Genomic DNA, 21059 nt, shown 5'->3' on the forward strand with positions numbered 1-21059 from the left:
CTTGCAGAAAGAAAATCTGTAATGTGTTCAACGTGCATGGCAAATAGACCAAGGAGAAGTGAGCAGCCAACTAAATGCATAATGGGAATCATACGAGTTCTTATGAGGATAATTCAAAAGAGCCACCAGGAAGAGTCCTCACTTTGAAACCATAAGCTGAGACAGAAAAGCTGCTACAAGTCAACATAAACTTAAAGAGAGCAGACTCATGTCCATAATGGCCTATTAACAGACCAGCTAATTTACCCAAACAGGGTGATCCAACCAACTAAATGGCCCTACAAAGTACTCATGCAGTTCACATGGTTAATCATCCTCTTTTGTCCTATGTGGAGTTGTCAGGATTCGCTGCACCATCTGCAGGCTGTGCAACTAGCCACCACAAATGCACTTTAAAATATTATCTCAACATGAAAAGGAAATAAGAGAACAGGAGTTTCAATTGAATTCAAAGCCTTCATTGCTGACAAGAGACAACACCCATGCTCATCAATGAGAGGCCTCACGGGAATTGATTGCTACAGATCAAAGCAAAATATCAAGAAGCATAAATCAGAAAACAAGACCAGGAACTGATAAAAGTTTAATATCAACACACGCAAAGAAAAAACCATCATATTCAAATAGTTAAGAGGTATATGCAGCAAGGAAATAATGAATTCTCAAAAAGCTCATGTATATTGACTTCTCTCCTCTCTTTTCCCTTTTTTTTTAATGTAACACGTGGGTCACACATTTGACATAACTTTTCCTGAATATAAATGATCTTACTGTGGCCATGGATGGTATAACAGATTACTCAGAGAAGGTTACCTATAGGGGAAAAGTTTTCCAATCTGATGCAGAACATTAGCCCTGCTCTCGAGGCTGAACAGATGACAAGTGGAAAGAATTCTATCATTGGCCGTCTATTAACCTTTCCCACATGAACAAAGCCATCTTGAAGATCTAACCATGCATCATAGACTGTCACTGTTCCCTTCACTTGCGAATGTAAAATTACCTAGAAAAATAAAACACAAATAAGGATTACTTGTGAAAAAGAAACACAGCCAAATTGTTAAGTTATTCAATATAGAATACCTAATGAACAAAAAATTCAGTTAGAACCATCAAAGGGACCCAACCGATTCTAACTATTAAATCAGCACCAGGTGACTAGGTTTTGGGTATTCAATAATAAAAACAAACCTCATAAGTCATTAGCTTGACAAAAGCATACAATAAACTCACTTTCCAATTTGAACATGACTAAATGGAAAAAAGAATGCAAAAGCCTTTAAACTCAGAAACTACTAGCAAAAGAAAAATTCCCTAGGCTAGAAGCTGAACTTATGAATCCCAGGAAAAATGAGACAGATGGCAGCATTTTTCTATGAGAAAACAAAAAGCAAAGTCGACAAGCTATGGTATTCACCTGCAACAAAAGATAGAATAAAACATGCAATGTTTTCTTGAATATGAAGTACCTGCAAAATTAGTGTGCCATCATTGCATTTATCAGCAACACGCATGCTCACATGAAAAGGATCAGTGAAATGCACAGCAATAGTCCTGGAAATAAAACTTTCATTGTTTCAGTAGGTATTATAGAATAGATGTACAAGAGTTAGTCCAGTATAAAAAAAAAGGAATGCCTTTCAAAAGTCTGATTATGAGAGGCTCCAAACTCAAGCTTCAAAGCAATGGTCCTCATTCCATCAACGACACTCTGTCTCTGAGGGACAACTGAGCATAATACGAATATCAAATCAGCTCCTAATACAATTAGCATGTCAAAATACTTAAACAAAAAACAAGACTAACTTTCCAAAATGATCATAACCTGAATAAGTTGCTCGTGCCAATTTTTCATCCATGGCACGTACTGGAAACCACAAAACAGAGGTTACATTGCTTGCCCAGTCGGGCAATTGCAATTTACCATTTTCAAGTACCAACTTTGTACATTCATTTTCATCAGCAGAAACACCATCCTCTTTGGTATGTTCTGTATTTATGGACTGTCCTGAAACCTCAAATGCCCTATGATATGTCTCCATCTCGACCATACATGATTCTTCAATATTTAATCCTGGACCAGTATCTATGTGTAAGACAGCATCCTTAAGGGAGTAGTTGATAGGCCTTATAATTAAGCCAACCCACTGAGCTTCATTCATTAATATGGCAGATGAAACAGCTGCTGCAATATCGACTAAAGGCTTTGGCTTAGAAACCTGAGAAAAATACAAATTATCAAGGTCATACATAATTAGTCATATATATATATTTTTTCATTCTACAGCCTCCACAACAAGAACTAAATTGCCTAGAACTGTAGTGCCAATTTGGAAAAATTCCAATACATGTAACTTGTCGAACTATTGTCTAGCTCAAAACTGCTGCCCATACAACTGATTTAAAATATGAACTTTATTACCTTCAAAACTGGCCGAGTCGGCTTCTCATATGTCATAAAATCATCACTATCCGTAGGGCCGCCTTTTGAGAAGCTATGCGATCTAAACCGCAAATGTCCTATCTGTCCAGTTAAAACCCCCAGGACATAAGATCCTGGGTGCTGGGGTGGTAAAAGAAGTTTAACATTATTTTTTCCAGGCTTTAATATAGGTGAATCAGAGCTCCTTATTGCCTGAAACCAGCAATTGAAGAAGAATAACATTAGCATAACAACAAGATTTATGACAATAAGATGATCTGAAAGAGAAAATAAAAAACCAACTGCAAAAAGAAAACCTTAACGCCTTCATCTGCACTAAACATTGCTATAAGAGTCAGACTTAGTGATTCGAGAGAGATATCATCAGGAAATCCACTCCATACTGTCACTGGCAGTGTACCAGGATCCCCATCACACAACTCCAGTGGTGGACCTGGGTTCCCTGAAAACGTTATTAGTGAAGACACATCCAAGGGAACTGGATGCTTCATTTCACTGTGGGCAAGCCGCACAACCTCTGACTGGAATGCTTGGCGCTCCTTAGTTAGAAAAAGGCCTTTATCTAAAGAAAGCAGTCTGACACAGGAAGAAAGATAGCCAGCTTGATCGTTGAGATTCTTCTGGCACTCTGCCAAATTAGGAAGGACTTCTGCCAACAGTTCATGCCACCCCTCACCAGCATAAAGTGCACAGACCTTTTCATATGACTTTGCAGCAAGATCATAGTTCCCATTCCGAAGAGCAAGAGCTGCAATCTCACCATCAAGAACAACTCCATGCCTTTTCCACCATGAGAGATGGTAATTATCAGCTGCACCTTTTGTCAGCTCCAGATATTTTTTCTGCATTGGCCAAAAGTAAAGTTATTTGAAGCATCCTCAGAAAAGTAATGCGTAGAAATGCAAAGGAAGGAAATGTAGAGAGAGAGTACAAGTTTCCCTTCTAAGCACAGACAATTTGGAGAGGAAACTAATTTCCTGAAGCCTATTGCTTGTAGAATTATAAAATGTAATCAAAGAAATTGAAGAGATGTGTTGTCATGGAGGCATATATTGAGGTTAATTGGTATATTGGCTCCAAAAAAGGCATGGAGATCAAGACAAAATACTGCAGTTTAGCCACGTGTATATGGCAAAGGGACAGCTGTGAAATTAACAAAAATGTTGAGGTGAGTAATAGAAAAAGTACACGACCACAAAGGTGGTAATGCAAAATCAAAGCTTTTCTTCAACCTGACTTCCCAATCACAAAATCATTTTCCTATATCAAGAGGCACAGATCAAATGTCTTTTTTATAATAATGTTGGCATTGTCTCGAGTAACCATACATAAATCAGTTAGTGGTTTTAATGTTTATATGTTTTATCTTGTACTTGCCAATTTGACAGTTCATTTTTGAACTATCTTATGCTGTTATAATAAGTAGACATGCACCACAGTATCCTATTGTAGTTTTAATATGTAGCTCTTATATGTTTGATCTAGGTTTGTTTTCTTTAGACTTCATAATTAGTTGACACATGAGGAAATCCTTGCTTTTTTTCATATATGGAATCACAGCTTTAAGAGTGGCAGACATAGATGGCATATTAACCTGGTTTTTTACATGCTCTTATAAACTGTATCCATTTTTTTAAGACTTCATATTAGATCTATTGATGGCAACGGGAGCAAGAGGTATGGGTTTTAGAAATGACTCAGTGTGGTGATTTTGCAGATGAGATGGGGAAAGTTTAATATACTGTCACATAGCCAGTTTGCAAGAAATGGAAAGAAGAAAAACAGAGTCATTGCCAAAAGTTATAACAAATTTTGAAGAAGAAATGTTTGAGGAATATGAACAAAATGATCAAATAAAACATACATATAGCACCAACCTCAGAAATTGGGGAAAGTTCTTAAGCATATGGAAAACAAAAAATAGAGTTAGAAATGAGATGCTACAGATTTACTTATGAAAATATATGAATTAGTCTAGTCTTAATACATTTTGAGCTAGACTTTTAAAAAGAAATTAGAATATTAGGATATTAGATACATAATATCTTCTCAGGTTGGCATGATTGTCATGTAATATAGTATTCCTCATATATCACCCTAGTATTTTTTATGTTATCATGAACTATGACCTTATAACTTATGATTGTTAAGATTGTTTTAGGTAATATTTTCATTTTTTTGCTTCAAGTTAGATTTACATAGTGTAAAGTTGTCCTTTTCGAGTTGTCTAAATACATAGTTGCAGCATGGTTTTAGCATTTTAATTTATTTCTTATTTTTTAATATCTTTTGGGTCCTTAGACAACACCTAGGCATCGAGTAGATACCTATCCTAGTGCACAGCCGACACCAAGCATTTTTTACTATATCACATTGTCATCCCCTAGCACATTTTACTATAAGTAGGAACCGATATGGACAATTCACACAGCATATTGTCATATTTCTATTGCATTTCTCAGATCCTAAGCTTAAAAAGGGGTAGCCCCTGGAGCAGATCTACTCCTGTGTGTGTGTGTGTGTGTGTGCATTGTGCATGTGTTTGTGTTTTAGATCCAAATCTATGTCACAGGGATTCGGCTAGCAGGGTGCCACACCCGCGTCGACGCGACTCGACGCGGATGCGTTGACCGCACCCAGGGTCATTTTTTTTGGATTTTTTTTTAAAAAAAAAATTTTGCCCTATGAAATGGGCTGCGGAATTTAAAAAAAAAAAAATTTGGGTTGCTCAGCGCCCTGTCGACCAACTCCTCACAAAGGAGAAGAAAAGGAGGGGAGGGTTTTTCACCTCGAAAGGCCACAGCAATGGGGCCGTCGGGGTTGCTCGCTGACGGCGGCGATCATTGGGAACCATGGCAACCATAGCAGAGAGCTATGTCACACGAACTCGGCTAAGGAGGTGCCGCACCCGAGTCGACACGCCCCGACACGGGTGCGGACTCGGGTGCGGCTTCAGACTCAGTCAACGCCGAGTCAGACTCGGTCAACGAGTCGAGGCCGAGTCCGTCCACATTTTGGACTCGGTCAACTTTGACCGAGTCCAAAAATGTCCATTTCGATTTTTAAATTACATTTTGGATCTGGGTCGGGTCCGGACCCGACCCAGATCCAAATTTCTTTTGCAACCGAACCCTAAAAGGGGTTTATCGACAGGGGGAGGGGCTTACCCTCTCAATTTTGCCTCTCCCCCTCAGCCCCTGCAGCTTTCTCCTACACCCACGACGGCGATCCAGACTCCGGTGACGGTACGCACAGGCAACCACCGTCTCCCCCTCCGTCAACACTCAACAGGTATGTCGATCGACCCTCCCTCTGCTCGCAGGCTCCCTCCTTGCACCCTCTGCTCGCAGAAGAGGGGCTCGACCCCTCTCTGTGCCTCCTATTCACAGAGGAGGGGCTTGTCCCCTCCTCGTTTCGCTTATGTCAGGCAGGCCCCTCCCCCCCCGTACCCTCTGCTCGTAGAAGAGGGGCTCGCCCCCCCTCCCTGCACCCTCTACTCGCAGAAGAGGGGCTCGGCCCCTCCCTGTGCCTCAGATTCATAGAGGAGGGGCTCAGCCCCTCCTCGTTTCCCTTTTATCGCAGGGGTAAGAAATAGGAGTGGGGGAAGGAGGGGGCTCGGCTGATAGGCCGAGCCTTGCCACGCCGGACAGAAGGGAAACGAGGGGCCAAGCCCCTCTTCTGTGAATCGAAGGCAAAGGGAGGGGTCGAGCCCCTCTTCTGCGAGCAGAGGGTGCAAGGAGGGGGGGGGGGGGTGGGTCGGACCCCCCCCCCCTCCCTGCACCCTCTGTTCGCAGAAGAGGGGCTCGACCCCTCCCTTTGCCTTCGATTCACAGAAGAGGGGCTTGGCCCCTCGTTTCCCTTCTGTCCGGCGTGGCAAGGCTCGGTCTGTCAGCCGAGCCCCCTCCTTCCCCCACTCCTTCTTACCCTTGCCGAACAAAAGGAAAATGAGGAGAGGCTCGGCCCCTCCTCGTTTCCCCTGCTGCCTTTGGCTTTTTGGCAAGGGCGAAGCCCCTGGCACGGATAAGGTTCAGTAGGGGCTTGCCCTACCCCTCCTTTTTGCGTTAGATAGGGGGTAGGCCCCCTATCTTGAACCTGGTTTGCAGAGGAGGGCCTGATTTGAACTTGATTTGCACAGGAGGAACGAACCTGAAGCTCCTATTACTATTATTTTGAAGTGTTTATTAACTTTATTTTATTTACTTATTTTCTTTTCAGTTTTCACTTTTCAGATATAATGGCGAGTTCTAGCGGTAGTGTCAATACATTTGGTTCAAGTTCTAACCCTGAATTAGAACTTTCTCAACCACTTTGGAGGCTTGTGACAAAAGGGGTAAAAGCTAGTAGTGGTGGTGGTGGGAATGTGCAGTTTCATTGTAATCTATGTAAGACTGTTTTCACAGGTTCTTATACGCGTGTGAAAGCACATCTTTTGCATATTCGTGGTCAAGGAATTAAGGCATGTTCTGGGGTTGACAAAGACATGTTAAAGCAATTAAAAAAAGAACAAGAGGAAGCTGAAAAGAAAAAAATTGCAGAGATGAGAAGCGATTCGATTAATTTGTCTTTTCCTACTGCTAGTGATATACAAGAAGAGCTTTTAAAGAAAAGAAAGATAGAAAGCAATAAAACAATACAAGCGTCATTCAAAAACATGGCAAGAGCAAAAATTGGTAAAAAGATTGGTCAATTCTTTTACTCAAGCTCAATTCCCTTTAATGTAGCTAGAAGTCCATACTAGAAAGATATGATTACATCTTTGGTTAATTGTAATTTGAGTGGTTATGTGCCTCCTAGTTCAGAAAAACTAAGAACAATCATTCTTGCAGAGGAAAAAAATAGAATTGAAGACTTGTTAGAGACCCAAAAATTTGCATGGAAACGACATGGAGTATCGATTGTTTCTGATGGGTGGATTGATATACAAAGGCGACCACTGATAAACTTCATTGCTTACTCACTTAATGGGCCAATCTTTTTGAAGACTGTTGATGCATCTGGAGAGTATAAAGATGTTGAATATTTAAAGAGATTATTTGTCGAAGTGATAAAAGAAGTGGGTGAAAAAAGTGTGGTGCAAATCATTACTGACAATGCTCCAGTTTGCAGTCGTGCAGGAATGAATTTGGCAAGTGAAGATACATATTCACATATTTTTTGGACTCCTTGTGCAGCACACAGTTTAAATTTGGCACTTAAGAGTATATGCAATCCATCAAAAGATGATGCACATGCACATGAAATGTGCTTATGGATTGAGAAAATAGAGCATGATGTTCGAAATATTAGAAATTTTGTTGTAAACCATCATCATGCCCTTTCTATATTTAATAGGTATTTTGATCTCAAGTTACTGAAAGTTGCTGAAACTCGTTTTGCTTCTCTTATTGTTATGATAAAAAAAATTAAGCAACTCAAGAATGCATTGATGATGATGGTGACTGATCAAGATTGGGATTTTTATCGTACTGAAGATGATGTCAAGGCTCAAGCTATAAAAAAAATGCATCTGTGATGATTTTTGGTGGGATAAAATTACATATTTTGTTGAATTTACAAAGCCTATTTGGGAAATGTTGACAGAAGTTGACAGAGATATACCCATGCTTCATAGAATTTATGAAATGTGGGGCAATATGATTGAAAAAGTTCAAAGTATCATTTTTAAACATGAGAAGAAAGATATTGTACTTGATGATTCCGAATTTTATAATCATGTAGATTCAGTTTTAGTGAGAAGATGGGATAAAAGCAATACACCTTTGCATTACATGGCACACTCTCTCAATCCAAAATACTACGCAAAAAAATGGCTGACAGCAGGTGTTGGTCGTGTTTCTCCAAATGAAGATCCTGAGATATCAAGAAATAGAATGATATATTTGGGAAGACTTTTTAATGATCCTCACATGTTTAAGGTTGTAAATAGTGAGTTTGACAAGTTTTCTACTGGGAGATTTGATTCTTTAGCAGCACTTGTGGCAAGAGACGAGGAAGATCCCCTTAATTGGTGGGCAACATATGGATCAAAGATACTAAATCTGCAACGTCTTGCAATGAAGTTGTTATCCCAACCTGCTACATCATTTTGTTGTGAAAGAAATTAGAGTACATATGCTCAAATTCACAACATTAAAAGAAACAAACTCACTAGTAAAAGAGCAGAGGATTTGGTTTATGTTCACTCAAATCTACGATTAATTTCTCGCCACACCAAAGAAAAGTATAGGTACTTTTTTTTCTTTGTATTCAAAGTTTGTATTTAAATATTTGTATTCAAAGTTTTAAGTTAGATACTAATATAGTCATTTTTTGATGCAGTTGTGGACCATCCAAGAATTGGGATGTAAATCCAGAAGATTTTGACTTGGAGGGAGAACATAATTTACATACTCTCAACATGGACTACCTCGATCCTGTTCTTCCCTCTAATTCAGACGATGAGGCAGATTTATGATAAGTTTTGTTGTTTATCACACTCACAAGCTTCTTTATGTGTTATATTTTGGTAAGTTTGTGTTGTTAAAAATTGCTTTTTTATTTTTGCTTTAAAATTTACAATCTTTATGTGTTAATTTATTGTTATATATATAATTATAAATATTTAAAATATATATATAGCCGAGTCCCCGTGTCCAAATTTTTTGGAATTGCGCCGCACCCGTGTCGCACCCGCACCCATGTGACATAGGCAGAGAGGGGACAACGACGGTGCTGTCGCCGGCAGCTGTAAACGTCAGGTGGCCGGAAGAAACGAGACCGCCGATGTAACAGGGAGAGAGGCTCAGTGGAAGGGGCGCCGACTTTCCCGGCGTCGGGGTTCTGGCGCAGCCGATCGCCAGTCAAGAGGTCGCTGCTGATGTCGCAGGTGGCCGCCGGGAGGTCTGCCGAACTTAGAGAGGGGGAGGCGAAGAGGCTCGGAGGTCGGCAACGACGAGGGACACAGGCGGCGAAGGTGGGGGATCACCGGAGCTTGGAGGCTGCCGTCGGCTTCGATCGCCGACGTCCTGCGACACAGGGGACGGAGAAGGGGGGGGGGGGTGCTTGCGTCGTCGGGGGGTCTGCCGGACTGAGAGAGGAGGCGAACAGGTGGCCGACGGCGAGTCGCCGGTGCTCGGTGGCCGCAGGGAGGAGCGAGAGGAGAACGGGCGAGGAGAAAGAAGGGGCGAGGGTTTTTGCCCCTCGCCCGAGACACCTGCATCTTTTAAAAGACGCAGGTTCTCGAGGCTTCAAGAACCCGGGTCCGGGTTAGGCTCGGGTCCGGTTCGGACCCGGATCCGGGCCCGACACAGCGGACCAAACCCCGACACGTGTAGGGCACGTGTCTGACATTTTTTTTACGGGCATTACACATGGACCTTAACAGCTACCATATATATATATATATATATATATATATATATATATATTTTATTTTATTTTTTACATTTTTGCCCCTGCCGCACCCCCGCACCCGGGTTTTTTGGAAGTGCCAAATCCCCGCACCCGCACCCGCACCCATGTGACATAGATCCAAATCAAGTTACAAAAAGAACTTCAGCTGAAAAGGTCCTAGAGTCCTAGTTTCCTACTTTCTTACCAAACCTGAGGGCTGATGTTTCATGTTTTTGGGTCAGACTATTGTTCAGTTTGGTCAATACCAGACCTACATCCATTTGCCCCAGAATAAACAGTAAAATGGCTTCTAGAATTCATCAAATCTGGTACCTAAGCACGTCCCATAAAGGAAAAGAACCAAGTATATGTACTTTCGATCTAATTTAAGATAATGGAATCGTATTCAACTAATAAACAAAGTAGTTTAGATCTAAAATCAATCCCCATAATCCAAATTTCTTTTAGTGGACAAGGATTTGTCTTAACAAGTCCCTCTCAAGGGAAACATAATTAAGATATGGATTTGAATTCACACAGATCAAATCCCATTATACCTTAATCCATTGCAATGCAAAATGCCCATAATGGCATTACTGGTTATAGAATTGGGTTTTTGTACTATTCAATACCAGAAGTAAAATAGAAGCACCTTCCAATTGCATGCATGTACACGTTAGAGCACCACTTCCAACTACATGCATACGTGTGATAAAGAACTCCCAAAATAAGAAAACATCTTCATCAGTTTGAAAGTTAATTGGTATTCGTGCAATAGGGAAAAATTTTCATGAGAAATGCAGCCAACAATAATGTGGTATGGCCTCCAAAATTATAAAAATTATACAAACCAACAGGTCAACCAGTATTGTGTAAACCTATGATGGTCCAACTTATAGGTTTAAGAATGAAAATTGAATTTGTGGGCATGCTCACATGTATGCACACATATTAAATAAAAAAAACAATTACAGTACATATTTACCTCAAAATCTTGAACTGATGATAAGGATTTCCATAAATCAGGATCTGATATTGTAGCACGCAATGCATGTTCTGCAGCAACATAAATCTCTGACAGCTTCATCGGACGATCAACATGAGCATGTGACAAAGAGCCTTCCATATTTCCAGGTCCTGAATTTGTTCGAGACATGGAAGTTGTTGGCACTTTATTTAATGGAGATGTCATCGGAATACCATCTGAAGCTGGGCTGCCACACACTAACTGTCTAAGGAACTAAGTACAGAAAAATGCATAATCAACCACGAAAAGAACATCAACAAGAACTTCCAAATCAGGTGTCACTAAATAACCAGTTAACCATTTAGTTTTCATTACCCATCCTTGGCCATCAGACTTTGACGACCCTCGATAAGCTCATATATGTTTCCAGCAGAAAGTGATGCCCTACGTCGATTTGCTTCACGAAGAAGCATGGAAGGTTCAAGAGGTAATGGTTTCCTCTGAATTCCAAAATGCTGGACTCTTGGGCTTGATTGAAGCATCTGCAAGTATGAACGTCACACTCCAGGTGATACAACCAATCAACACAAATAACTTTTTTTTATTGGTAACAGACTAGCAGTACAAACTGATGTTCCAGAATTATGCCTTTGAGAAGACACAGGTCCAGAATTCAGTGAAAGTTATCTCTGAAAATCATACATCCATACAGAAAGCTTTCTATAAAGTTACATAATTCTAGGATTTGCAACCAACATATTTTAGCCGCAAATAAGTAAGATAGCTCACACGTTAAACAAAATAGTTATTCATGCAACTGGCTAAACCAACATGACATTAATCCACAGAAGAGAAGAATGATATATGAGCATGCCAAAAAACTGACTAGACTGCATATAGACAACAAAAGAGCTCAAAATTAAATGGCACTATAGGACAAAGCATGCTAAATGTATATACTCAGATTACAAGCTGTAAATGGAAAAAACCACTTGCCTTCTCCTTCGCAAGTAACAAGGGTGAAGCATCTGGAGGAACTAATGGCCAAACAGCCGGTCTGGGCCAGGGTAACATGCTCAATGAGGCACTGCATGACATAGTAGAAGACACATTCAGCACATGCCAATAATGTTACATATAAACAGTTGTTAAGGCTATAGAACCATTGAGAACAACTTAATCAATGTAATGCACAGAAAAAAACTTGCAGCAGAATTACATAACTTTACCGAATTATTTATATGCTTGAAAATGGTCACCAATTGGCATTCAAGCCAGTCAAAGTTAACAGAAAGTAATGGAACTGAGACCAAGACATTCAGACTCTCGACAGACAATGTGTAGCATTTCAGCCAGTTGGAACAACTGTGAAGTCCCTACTTCACAAGTACCAGGGACACTTGGAGACACATATATCAGTGGTAATTGAGATAAATACCTGTTAGCAGGACTTCTTTCTATCTCCATTCCATAACCAATCAAACACGCAAGCCTCATGAACTGCAATCCAAATTAAAATTTTGCATTAATACCATTAAAAAAATGCTAAAAGCACCAAAAGAAAGAATCTAAACAAAGAGGTAGAATTTATAAAGTGATAATGGTGGCTGATCAAATAATGAACTCCTACAATTGTTCAAGAGAAAAATTAGACAAACCAGACAATCTAATGGAAATAAATGGAACCAATTGATGAAAAATACAAAATATTTAGAAAAAATTTAAAGGAAAAAATCCAAATGATATTCCACCAAGAGAAAAATTCCTGCACATGTATGACAATCAATTGCATCCATATTTGCATGCCATTAGGAGACAAACCAGAGTTACCGGAAGCGCCTAAGTAAAAAGAGAAGCGCAAAACGTCGTGTTTCCGAAGCGTGTGGGGGAAGCACCACTTTTAAATAAGAAGCGCGCTTCCCTTTTATGGGAAGCACACTTCCCTTTAATGGGAAACACACTTCCCTTTAATGGGAAGCGTGCTTTCCATCACGCTTCCCTCATTTTTTTTCAATTTTTTTTGTATTTTTATTTTTATTTTTATTTTTTTCGCTTCCCCCTCGCTTCCTAGGTCGCTTCCAGTTCACTTCCTAGGTTGCTTCCGAGACGATTTTCGAATCGCTCCTAAGTGGTCCCTGAAAAGAAGTGTATTCCTTGTTACGGATCACGGGTCAGGAGATCAAGACCCGTGATCATTGCCATTTCATTAATGGCACTGTGTAATTTATTCTCTTGTAATAAAGGTACTTTAGTACCCTAATCTTTCTATTAGTATGTTATTATAAAGGGATAAGAATAGCAGCCGACCCATATACAATAGAGGGTATCGGTTTTCTCTGCTCTCTCTCTCTCTCTCAGCTTTCACGCGTGGAAGGATTTGAGCATTGGAAATCTTTCATGGTATCATAGCCACACTACAGCTGGACCTGAAATCGATCTCAAAGGTACATCTGAAAGACCTGTCTCTTCTCGATTTTCTCTTCTAAGTAAAAAAAAATTCTTTTTTCTTCTGTCTGTTTCCTCAACCTCGTCTGAATATTTATTCCTCATTTTTCTTCTCGATCAGATCTGACGTTAATCAGATCTAACGGTAATCAGATCTGAGGTTAATCAGATCTGCCTCATCTTACCTTTTCTTTGTCTCTTGATCTCGATCAGATCTGACGTTAATCAGATCTGATCAAACTTTCTTCTCTAATTTATCTGAGTTAACTCAGTTCGGATTTTCAATCTCACCTCCTTCATTAAATCCCTTCTCTCATTCTTCAATCTGTCGTCAATATACATTGCTTATTGTTTTCGATCAGAGCGTGATCTAATCACGTAATCGGGGTCTTTTTTTTATCCAGCTACATCCCTGATCAAATCTGACCAGGCAGATCTGACGTTACCCTCATTTCTACCATTTTATCTCTTTTAGCTTGAAAGCACTGCGTCAATACCGAGTGTGAATTCCTATTCACATTTTTTTTTACGGTTTTCATATCCAGCATTCATTCTCTTCTGAAAATCAGAAATCTGATAGATATTCAATATCTGTTTTAAATCAGCCATTGACCTAAATTAGTTTCTGCAAAAAAAAAAAAAGAGTTACAGAAACTGTAGACAGATTGTGCTGGACACACTCTTAATACTGTGAAACATGGATTCACTTCCTACTCAGTCGGTCCTTTCTTCAAGCTTCCTCAGTCAACTCGTGTCTGAAAAGTTAAACAATTGTAACTTCTTGACTTGGAAGAGGCAAATCATACCTTTCATTAGGAGTCAGGATCTCTCCGGATATCTGGATGGATCTGTTCCAATTCCTCCCGAGTTCATATCACGAGAAGAAAGGGTCAGCAAAGGAGAATCTACTACGGTATATGTTAGAAATCCTTAATTTGTAGCTTGGATGAAAAGAGACCAAGCGCTAGTTGCTTATATTACATCTACACTGTCACAAGAGGTGCTCGTAGCAATTCCAGATGACTGCACTGCCATGCAACTTTGGAACAAACTTGTTCAGACATACTCACAGGTTTCTCAGGCCAGGATTATGTTTCTTAAAAGAGAATTTCAAATGTTAAGAAAGGATTCCATGATCATCATGGAATACTTGAACAAAATGAAGGTTATCACGGATCAACTAGCACTTGTTGGATGTGCAGTAACTGATAAAGATTTGGTACAACAAACTCTCAGTGGACTGGGACCCGACTATCATATGATTGTTACTTCCTTGTTATGCTTACCTGAGCTGCCCAACTTTGAAGATCTGTGTGCAAAATTATTACAATATGAGATGAACCTAAAGGGGTTTTCTGAAGAATCATCTATGCATACTGGGGCACAAGAAGTTCTTGCTACAGGGGTTACTTATGTACGAGGACGAAGAAGCTATGATATCAAGGGAAAAGAAGGACAAGGGAGAAGTGGTCAAGGAGGTCGTGGATTATTGCCTACACCCAACACATATACCAATCCACAAAGACAGAGGTCAATTCCTACCTGCTTTCTATGTAATAAAAAGGGGCATATCAAAGCTAATTGTTGATTCAATCCCCAAAATAAAGGAAAATCGACACAATCTGAAGCAAAAAGAGGCACAAACAGTACAAGGACCAATGGAGAAGTAAAGGAGTTATTGTTGTCAGCTTTAGCAGAATTGAATCTGAAACAAAATGAGCAAGGTACTTGGTACGTGGACTCTGGCGCAGCGACTCATGTTACTGGTGATGCCGGTAAGCTCCTGAAACTTGTTCCTTACATTGGTAGAAGTAGTATAGTTACCGGGGATGGATCACACCACTCTATCTCTCATATTGGAAACTCCATTATACCATTGTCCGAATCTTCTATCAACCTTTCAAAAGTTCTTTATGCTCCTAACATCAAGAAAAACATTGTTTCAGTTTCTAAACTTGTTGATGATATCAAAGCCTCAGTTGAATTTACTCCCTCTTTTGTTCTTGTCAAGAATTCTCTGCACGAAGGAGACGTTCGCTAGAGGAAAACAGCAAGGCAATATGTATGTTTTCCAAGAAGATCCTTCAGCACATATTCGCCCTGCAGACCCAAACTTGAAGCTCCACTCATCGTTGCCTTCTGAGAATTCTACCAGTGTTTTTAGTGTCTCTGAAATCAATAAGCCAAATCTTTGGCATGGTCGTCTAGGTCATTGCAGTAGTCGTTTCATTGAAAAACTTGTTTCAAATAACCTCATTCCCAAGTCAAGTTTAGGAATAAATGTCAATGACAACAAATGTTCTAGTTGTCTCTTATGTAAGAGTCATGTCTTACCCTTTCATTCTATAAATAAAAGAGCTTCAAGACCTTTTGAAATTATCTGTTCTGATGTTTGGGGGCCTGCCCCAGTTGCTTCCATATCTGGAACTATATATTATCTTATATTTGTTGACAGTTATTCTCATTATTCTTGGATATTTTTCATGAAACACAAATCTGAGACTTTCAAGTTGTTCTGAAACTTCCATTCCTTTGTCAAAAACCAATTTTCTGAAAACATCCTTAGTTTCCAATGTGACGGAGGAGGTGAATTTTCTTCCATTGACTTTACTAACTTTCTTCAAAGTAACGGGATAAGGAGAATGGTGTTTTGCCCACACACACCTCAGCAGAATGAGATTGCTGAAAAGAAGCATCGCCATATTGTTGAGAGTGCGATGAGCATGATGCATGATAGTAATCTTCCGATTACTTTATGGACAAAGGCCTTTCATTCTGCAGTTCATGTGATAAATCGATTGCCCATGACTATTTTGGAAAACAAGCCTCCTTACTTGTCCCTTTTTGGTACACATCCCAACTACCATGATTTGCGTGTGTTTGGTTGTTTATGCTATGTTCATGTTGATAGTTCAATGAGACATAAGTTTCAGGACAAGGCCCTGAAGTGCAGGTTTGTGGGTTATGCTGATGACTATAAAGGGTACAGGTGCTATGATTCAGTGAGCAAGCGCATCAGAATATCAAGAAATGTCATCTTTGATGAATTGAATTTTGATTGTCGATGTACTAGTTCTTCATAATCAAATTCTAAAATCGAGGCTTATTATCCTTGGCTGAATTATGAACTTTTCTCCGGAGCTAGTAATGTCAGCCCCTCAAATTGTACTCAAAAGGATAAGGAATCTGTGTCTACTGATGAAATCATTGCCCATGAAAATACAGACCCAACTTTGAATCCAGAAAGGTATAAAGGTCTTGTTTACACTCGACGAGAAAGAGAGCCGCCCACCATAGTTAATCCAGAAATGGACACATCCCCTACATCCAACATCGTTGATGCTAGAAGATCCACTCGTTCTCGCCATCCAATTGAAAGATGGGTCAGTTATGAAAATTTCTCATTAGATTTTCAACTCTTTCTAACAGCCTTGAGTAAAGAAGATGAACCCACAATGTTCTCCCAAGCATCAAATTCCAGAAGATGGATTAAAGCAATTAATGAGGAAATGAAAGCTCTACATGAATGTGGTACGTGGGATGTTGTACCAAGACCACCTGACAGAAATGTTGTTGGCTCGAAATGGGTGTATGTAAACACCCCAAATTTTCCACATTCATTCTCAAACAACCCTCCTCGTGCAGTGCCAACCCTGTTAGGTCAGTGTAGGAGTCAAACCCTGAGTCAGTTTCAGAAAATCACCATTTTACCAACTTTTATTAGGAAAATTACCATTTTACCCCTAGGTCATCCCGGACCCCAGTTAGTCGGAGTCAACCAAGCTCATTGGTCAGTTCAGAACATTTAGAATGTCAATCATCTCAAGCTCATCTGAGCTCACAATGAACAGGTCATTTTCATTTCTGACCATTACTGTCAAAATGGGATCATTTCTTCAGAAATGAGCTCATTTCTCACTCAAATCCAAGCCAATTGTCTCTGAGTCAGTCATTCATAGTCAGTTATACTCCCCAGAGTCTAACTTGAGCTCACCAAAAGTTCAAGCGCTCCAGTTTCAGTTCAAAACCATTTTCAAGTGTCCATGAGCCCATTTTAGTCCATTTCAGCTCTTTCAGCTGAAATTGAGCTGAGTTCAGCCAATTGAGCTAGTGTTCGAGCTTCGATTTTAGTTCATGTCAGTATTATTGACCTTTTTTTTAGCTCAAAGTCATCTCAAGTTCGTAATTCACTTCACTTCAGTGACCATTCCGTACCATTTCTCTAAAAATGGCAGCTTTTCTTGAAAATTCAGTCGGAAAGGTCAGTTGAGTCAGGTGCCTGGTCAGTTCATTTGAGTTTTGAAACTCTAAAACCCAGCTCAATCTAGCTCATCTTAGTTCAATTCAGCTCAAATCCCAATTTTCAGTGTCACTCTGACCCAGTAGAGTCCCGAAAACCATTTCTTGAGCTGTTTTGCAAATTTTATCAATTTTAATGCTTTTTAAACTAATACAAGTGTCAATCGGGGTCTGACATCCAAAATTCTTTATTCAAAGTTAGCATTTCGCATAACATTTCATGTCATTCCTCATCATTTCATATCATTTCTCAGCATTTCATAACATTTCATCACATTTCATTTCATTTTCGAAGTCCAGAACTCCAGTTTTATAAATTTCAATCCAGATCGAGTTTTAAAAGCTTTCAGAAATCAATTTCAAACCCTGGGTTTCCAAAATTGACATTTTCACCCACATGAGTCTAAATTTGGAAATATTTTTTTCAAGAAAAATAATCTAGATTTATTTCAAACTCAAATTTTTGAATTCTACACTGGATTTACTTCGCAACGGGGTATTGAACTTTAAAATCCGAGCTTATTTCAAAAGCTGCCAAAAATAGCTCGTTTTGTTTGAAAATAGAGTTGGAAGCATTTTCTCGAGAAAAACAATCTGGATTTCTTTCAAAATCAAATTTTCAAATTCTACAGTGGATTTGCTTCGCAACGGGGTATTGAACTTCAAAATCCGAGCTCGTTTCAAAAACTACCAAAAATAGCTCGTTTTGTATGAAAATAGATTTGGAAGCATTTTCTCGAGAAAGACAATCTGGATTTTTTTCAAAATTACATTTTTAAATTCTACACTGGATTTGCTTCGCAACGGGGTGTTGAACTTTAAAATCCGAGCTCGTTTCAAAAACTGCAAAAAATAGCTCGTTTCGTCTAAATTTTTTTTGAAAAGACTATTTTACCCCTCTAATCTTCAAAATGAATTTCAAAATTGAAATTTGGACCCGCTCTGAGATGGCCCATTCATTTACATTTCTGTTTTATTAAAAAAACAAAAAAAAATTCTTTTTATTTATTTGTTTTTGTTTTTATTGATTTTTATTTATTTATTTCATTTTAGAGAGGTGGGACCCACAAGGGGGTCAACCAAGCCTCCAGCCCCACTTTCCATTTTTTTCCTCATTTTTCTTTTCCTTTTCCTTTTTCCCTCCTTTTCTTTCTTTCCTTTCTTTTTCCCTTTTCTTTCTTTTTCTTCTTTTTCTTCTTTCCTTCTTCCCTTCATTCCTCTCTTCCTTTCCCTCTTGCCCAGCCATTCACGTAGAGGCCCTTTCCCTTTCCTTCCCTAATTAAAACTAAAAACTTAGGGAAAGATATGATCTTACCTAAGTTAAGAAAACCAAAAAAAACAAAAGAGGAACCTAGGGCTGCCCAAAAAAAGGATCTCACGTCTCTCTCCCTCTCTCTCTCCCTTGAACTCTCTCTTTCTCACCCCTTGGCTGCAACTTCCAGCCATTGAAACCCTATTCTTGCAGCCCTTACACAGCCACCAGCTGGGCCTCCATCATAGCCTTCTTTGGTGGCAGCAAGAGCCCAGCCACCAGCAGCTTTTCTTCAGCCACCACAGCAACCAGCAAGAGCCCAGCCACCAGCAGCTTTTCTTCAGCCACCACAGCAACCAGCAACCTCCAGCAGTGCAGCAGCAAGCCTCCTTCAGTCCCTTTGCTTCAACCTCCTTCAACGTTGGCAACATCATCCGGCAGCAACCTCCAAAGTTTCAGCCCACCTCCAGCAAGATCAGCAGGCCCCTTTGAAGCAATCACCACCATCGTCATCACCTTCAGGCCTCCATTGCTGCAGTAGGAGCAAGATTAATTTCTTCATACCAACCCTCACTGCCACAGCTCCTTGCTGCAGCTACTACCTCCATATCAAAGCGGTTGTCAAGCTCCAGCCGGTGCAACAAGGCAGCCTCCTCATCGCTGCAATTCCCTCCAAGGCGCTGTACCACTGAAGCAAATCATCTCCCTTAGTGCAGCCATTTTCAACTTCCCTTTTGTTGCAAAGATTTCCAGATTCCTTCAACTAATCCAAGCAAAACCTCCATCTTCTTCAAGCTAGCAGCAACACCATTGCTATAGCTTACCTTCATCCAACCCAAGGTAAGATCTTCATTTTTTTTTCTTCTTTTTTACTCTTTTATTTCCTTTATTGTTATGCTTAAGGCTACATGGAGTAGGGAATCCGTCCAATGAATGGACTGGATTTTTCCTTTTCACAGCAACATCAAACATAAGAGTTCGTGTACCCCCTCGTGATGGTTTTGATTTTCATGTTTTATATAATTTCATATTTAAAAATTGCATTTTCATTATGCATTTTATTCATTTTATATAGATTTATTAGTAGTTGATGTAGAATCCATAGAATTTCAGTTTTGTGCAAAGTCTATACGTTATGTCATGTGAGTTATTGCACCAATAAATTCTGTAAATTTTAGAGTAATTGGGTCTACATATCTTTGTTTTACTGCCGAAAATTTGATTCTATTCGGGTTTTGGAACCCTTCTAAATCAATCAAACCCTACATCCGGTTTTCTGTCCCTCAGAATTTCCAGTTTGCGCTTTAGCAGACAAGAACCTCCGGCACCACCATCGTGGGAGATTCGGATCATTCTCCAAAAATCACAGTAGATTCATGATTGAATCTACTAATGATCTGGAAATTTTGAGGTTTTTCCAGTCAGTTTTGACCTCTGTAAAAAATCGGATTTCTCAGACCCCTGGGAAAATCTCGATTTTCTTTTGTCAGGATATAGACAGATCTTAATGCACCGATTCCTCCAAATCTGTAGCCCGTCTGCAAAAACTTTCAACATGAAAGTTGTTCCTAACATAATTTCCTGTCATTTCCTAAAATTTGGGAATTTTTGGATCTGTTTCATTATTTTTCCCGGATTTTCCATTTCTATCAAACAGATTCCAATGTCCAGAAATCTCAGAGATTTAGGTCTCTGATAACAGCGTGGCCTTTTCCAAACCATAACCCGAATACCAATGGTGTCAAAAGATCAAATCTTCCTCTGTTTGTCAGGAACATTTTCCCACAATTTCAGACTTTTTTCCATCTGTATTCCATTTTTCCCATATTTTCTACCGAAACCTGTCTGTTTCCCCTAAATCTTAGAGTCGCCGGATTCCGATCCGACTTGCCGGAGTGGCACAGCTCCGACCATAGGTCAAAACCAGAAAATGTAAAAGGCAAAAATCCTTGCCTTACTGTCCTCTGTCACCCCATAAAATTTGGGAAATTTTTATGGAAGTTTGATATCCTAAATCCCCTTTAGAATCAACATTTTAGGCAAAAATCATAAAATTTAGGGTTTTTATTTGAATTTCCATATTTAAAAATACAAAAAATTAGATTTTCGAGCTCCATTATGTTTCTAGGGTTATTTTAGTTGTCCATGCCAAATTTGGTTTAATTCCAAGTTCATATTTTGACCTAAATTTCGAAATTTCAATTTCTAATTATCCAAAATTTCATGCATATCATCATATTTTATCATATTATGTTTGATTTATTTCATTTGATTTCCAAAAT

General features: G+C 39.5%; 1 protein-coding gene across 1 annotated transcript in view; it reads right to left on the minus strand.

Annotated features, from left to right (window-relative positions):
• The window catches only part of LOC149830927 (trafficking protein particle complex II-specific subunit 130 homolog), a 67113-nt gene that overhangs the window by 1979 nt on the left and 44075 nt on the right, over positions 1-21059 (minus strand). Inside the window, exons 9-18 of the mRNA XM_090013548.1 lie at positions 12220-12281; positions 11778-11868; positions 11157-11323; positions 10800-11028; positions 2740-3285; positions 2423-2635; positions 1826-2219; positions 1638-1728; positions 1470-1554; positions 814-1003 (exon numbers count right to left, since the gene is read on the minus strand). Coding sequence (XP_089869674.1) covers positions 814-1003; positions 1470-1554; positions 1638-1728; positions 1826-2219; positions 2423-2635; positions 2740-3285; positions 10800-11028; positions 11157-11323; positions 11778-11868; positions 12220-12281 — 2068 coding nt within the window. The remainder of the gene's footprint in view (positions 1-813; positions 1004-1469; positions 1555-1637; positions 1729-1825; positions 2220-2422; positions 2636-2739; positions 3286-10799; positions 11029-11156; positions 11324-11777; positions 11869-12219; positions 12282-21059) is intronic.

Source organism: Nuphar pumila, chromosome 7 (genome assembly GCF_984573655.1).
Source record: "Nuphar pumila chromosome 7, dmNupPumi1.hap1.1, whole genome shotgun sequence".
NCBI classification, from domain to species: domain Eukaryota; kingdom Viridiplantae; phylum Streptophyta; class Magnoliopsida; order Nymphaeales; family Nymphaeaceae; genus Nuphar; species Nuphar pumila.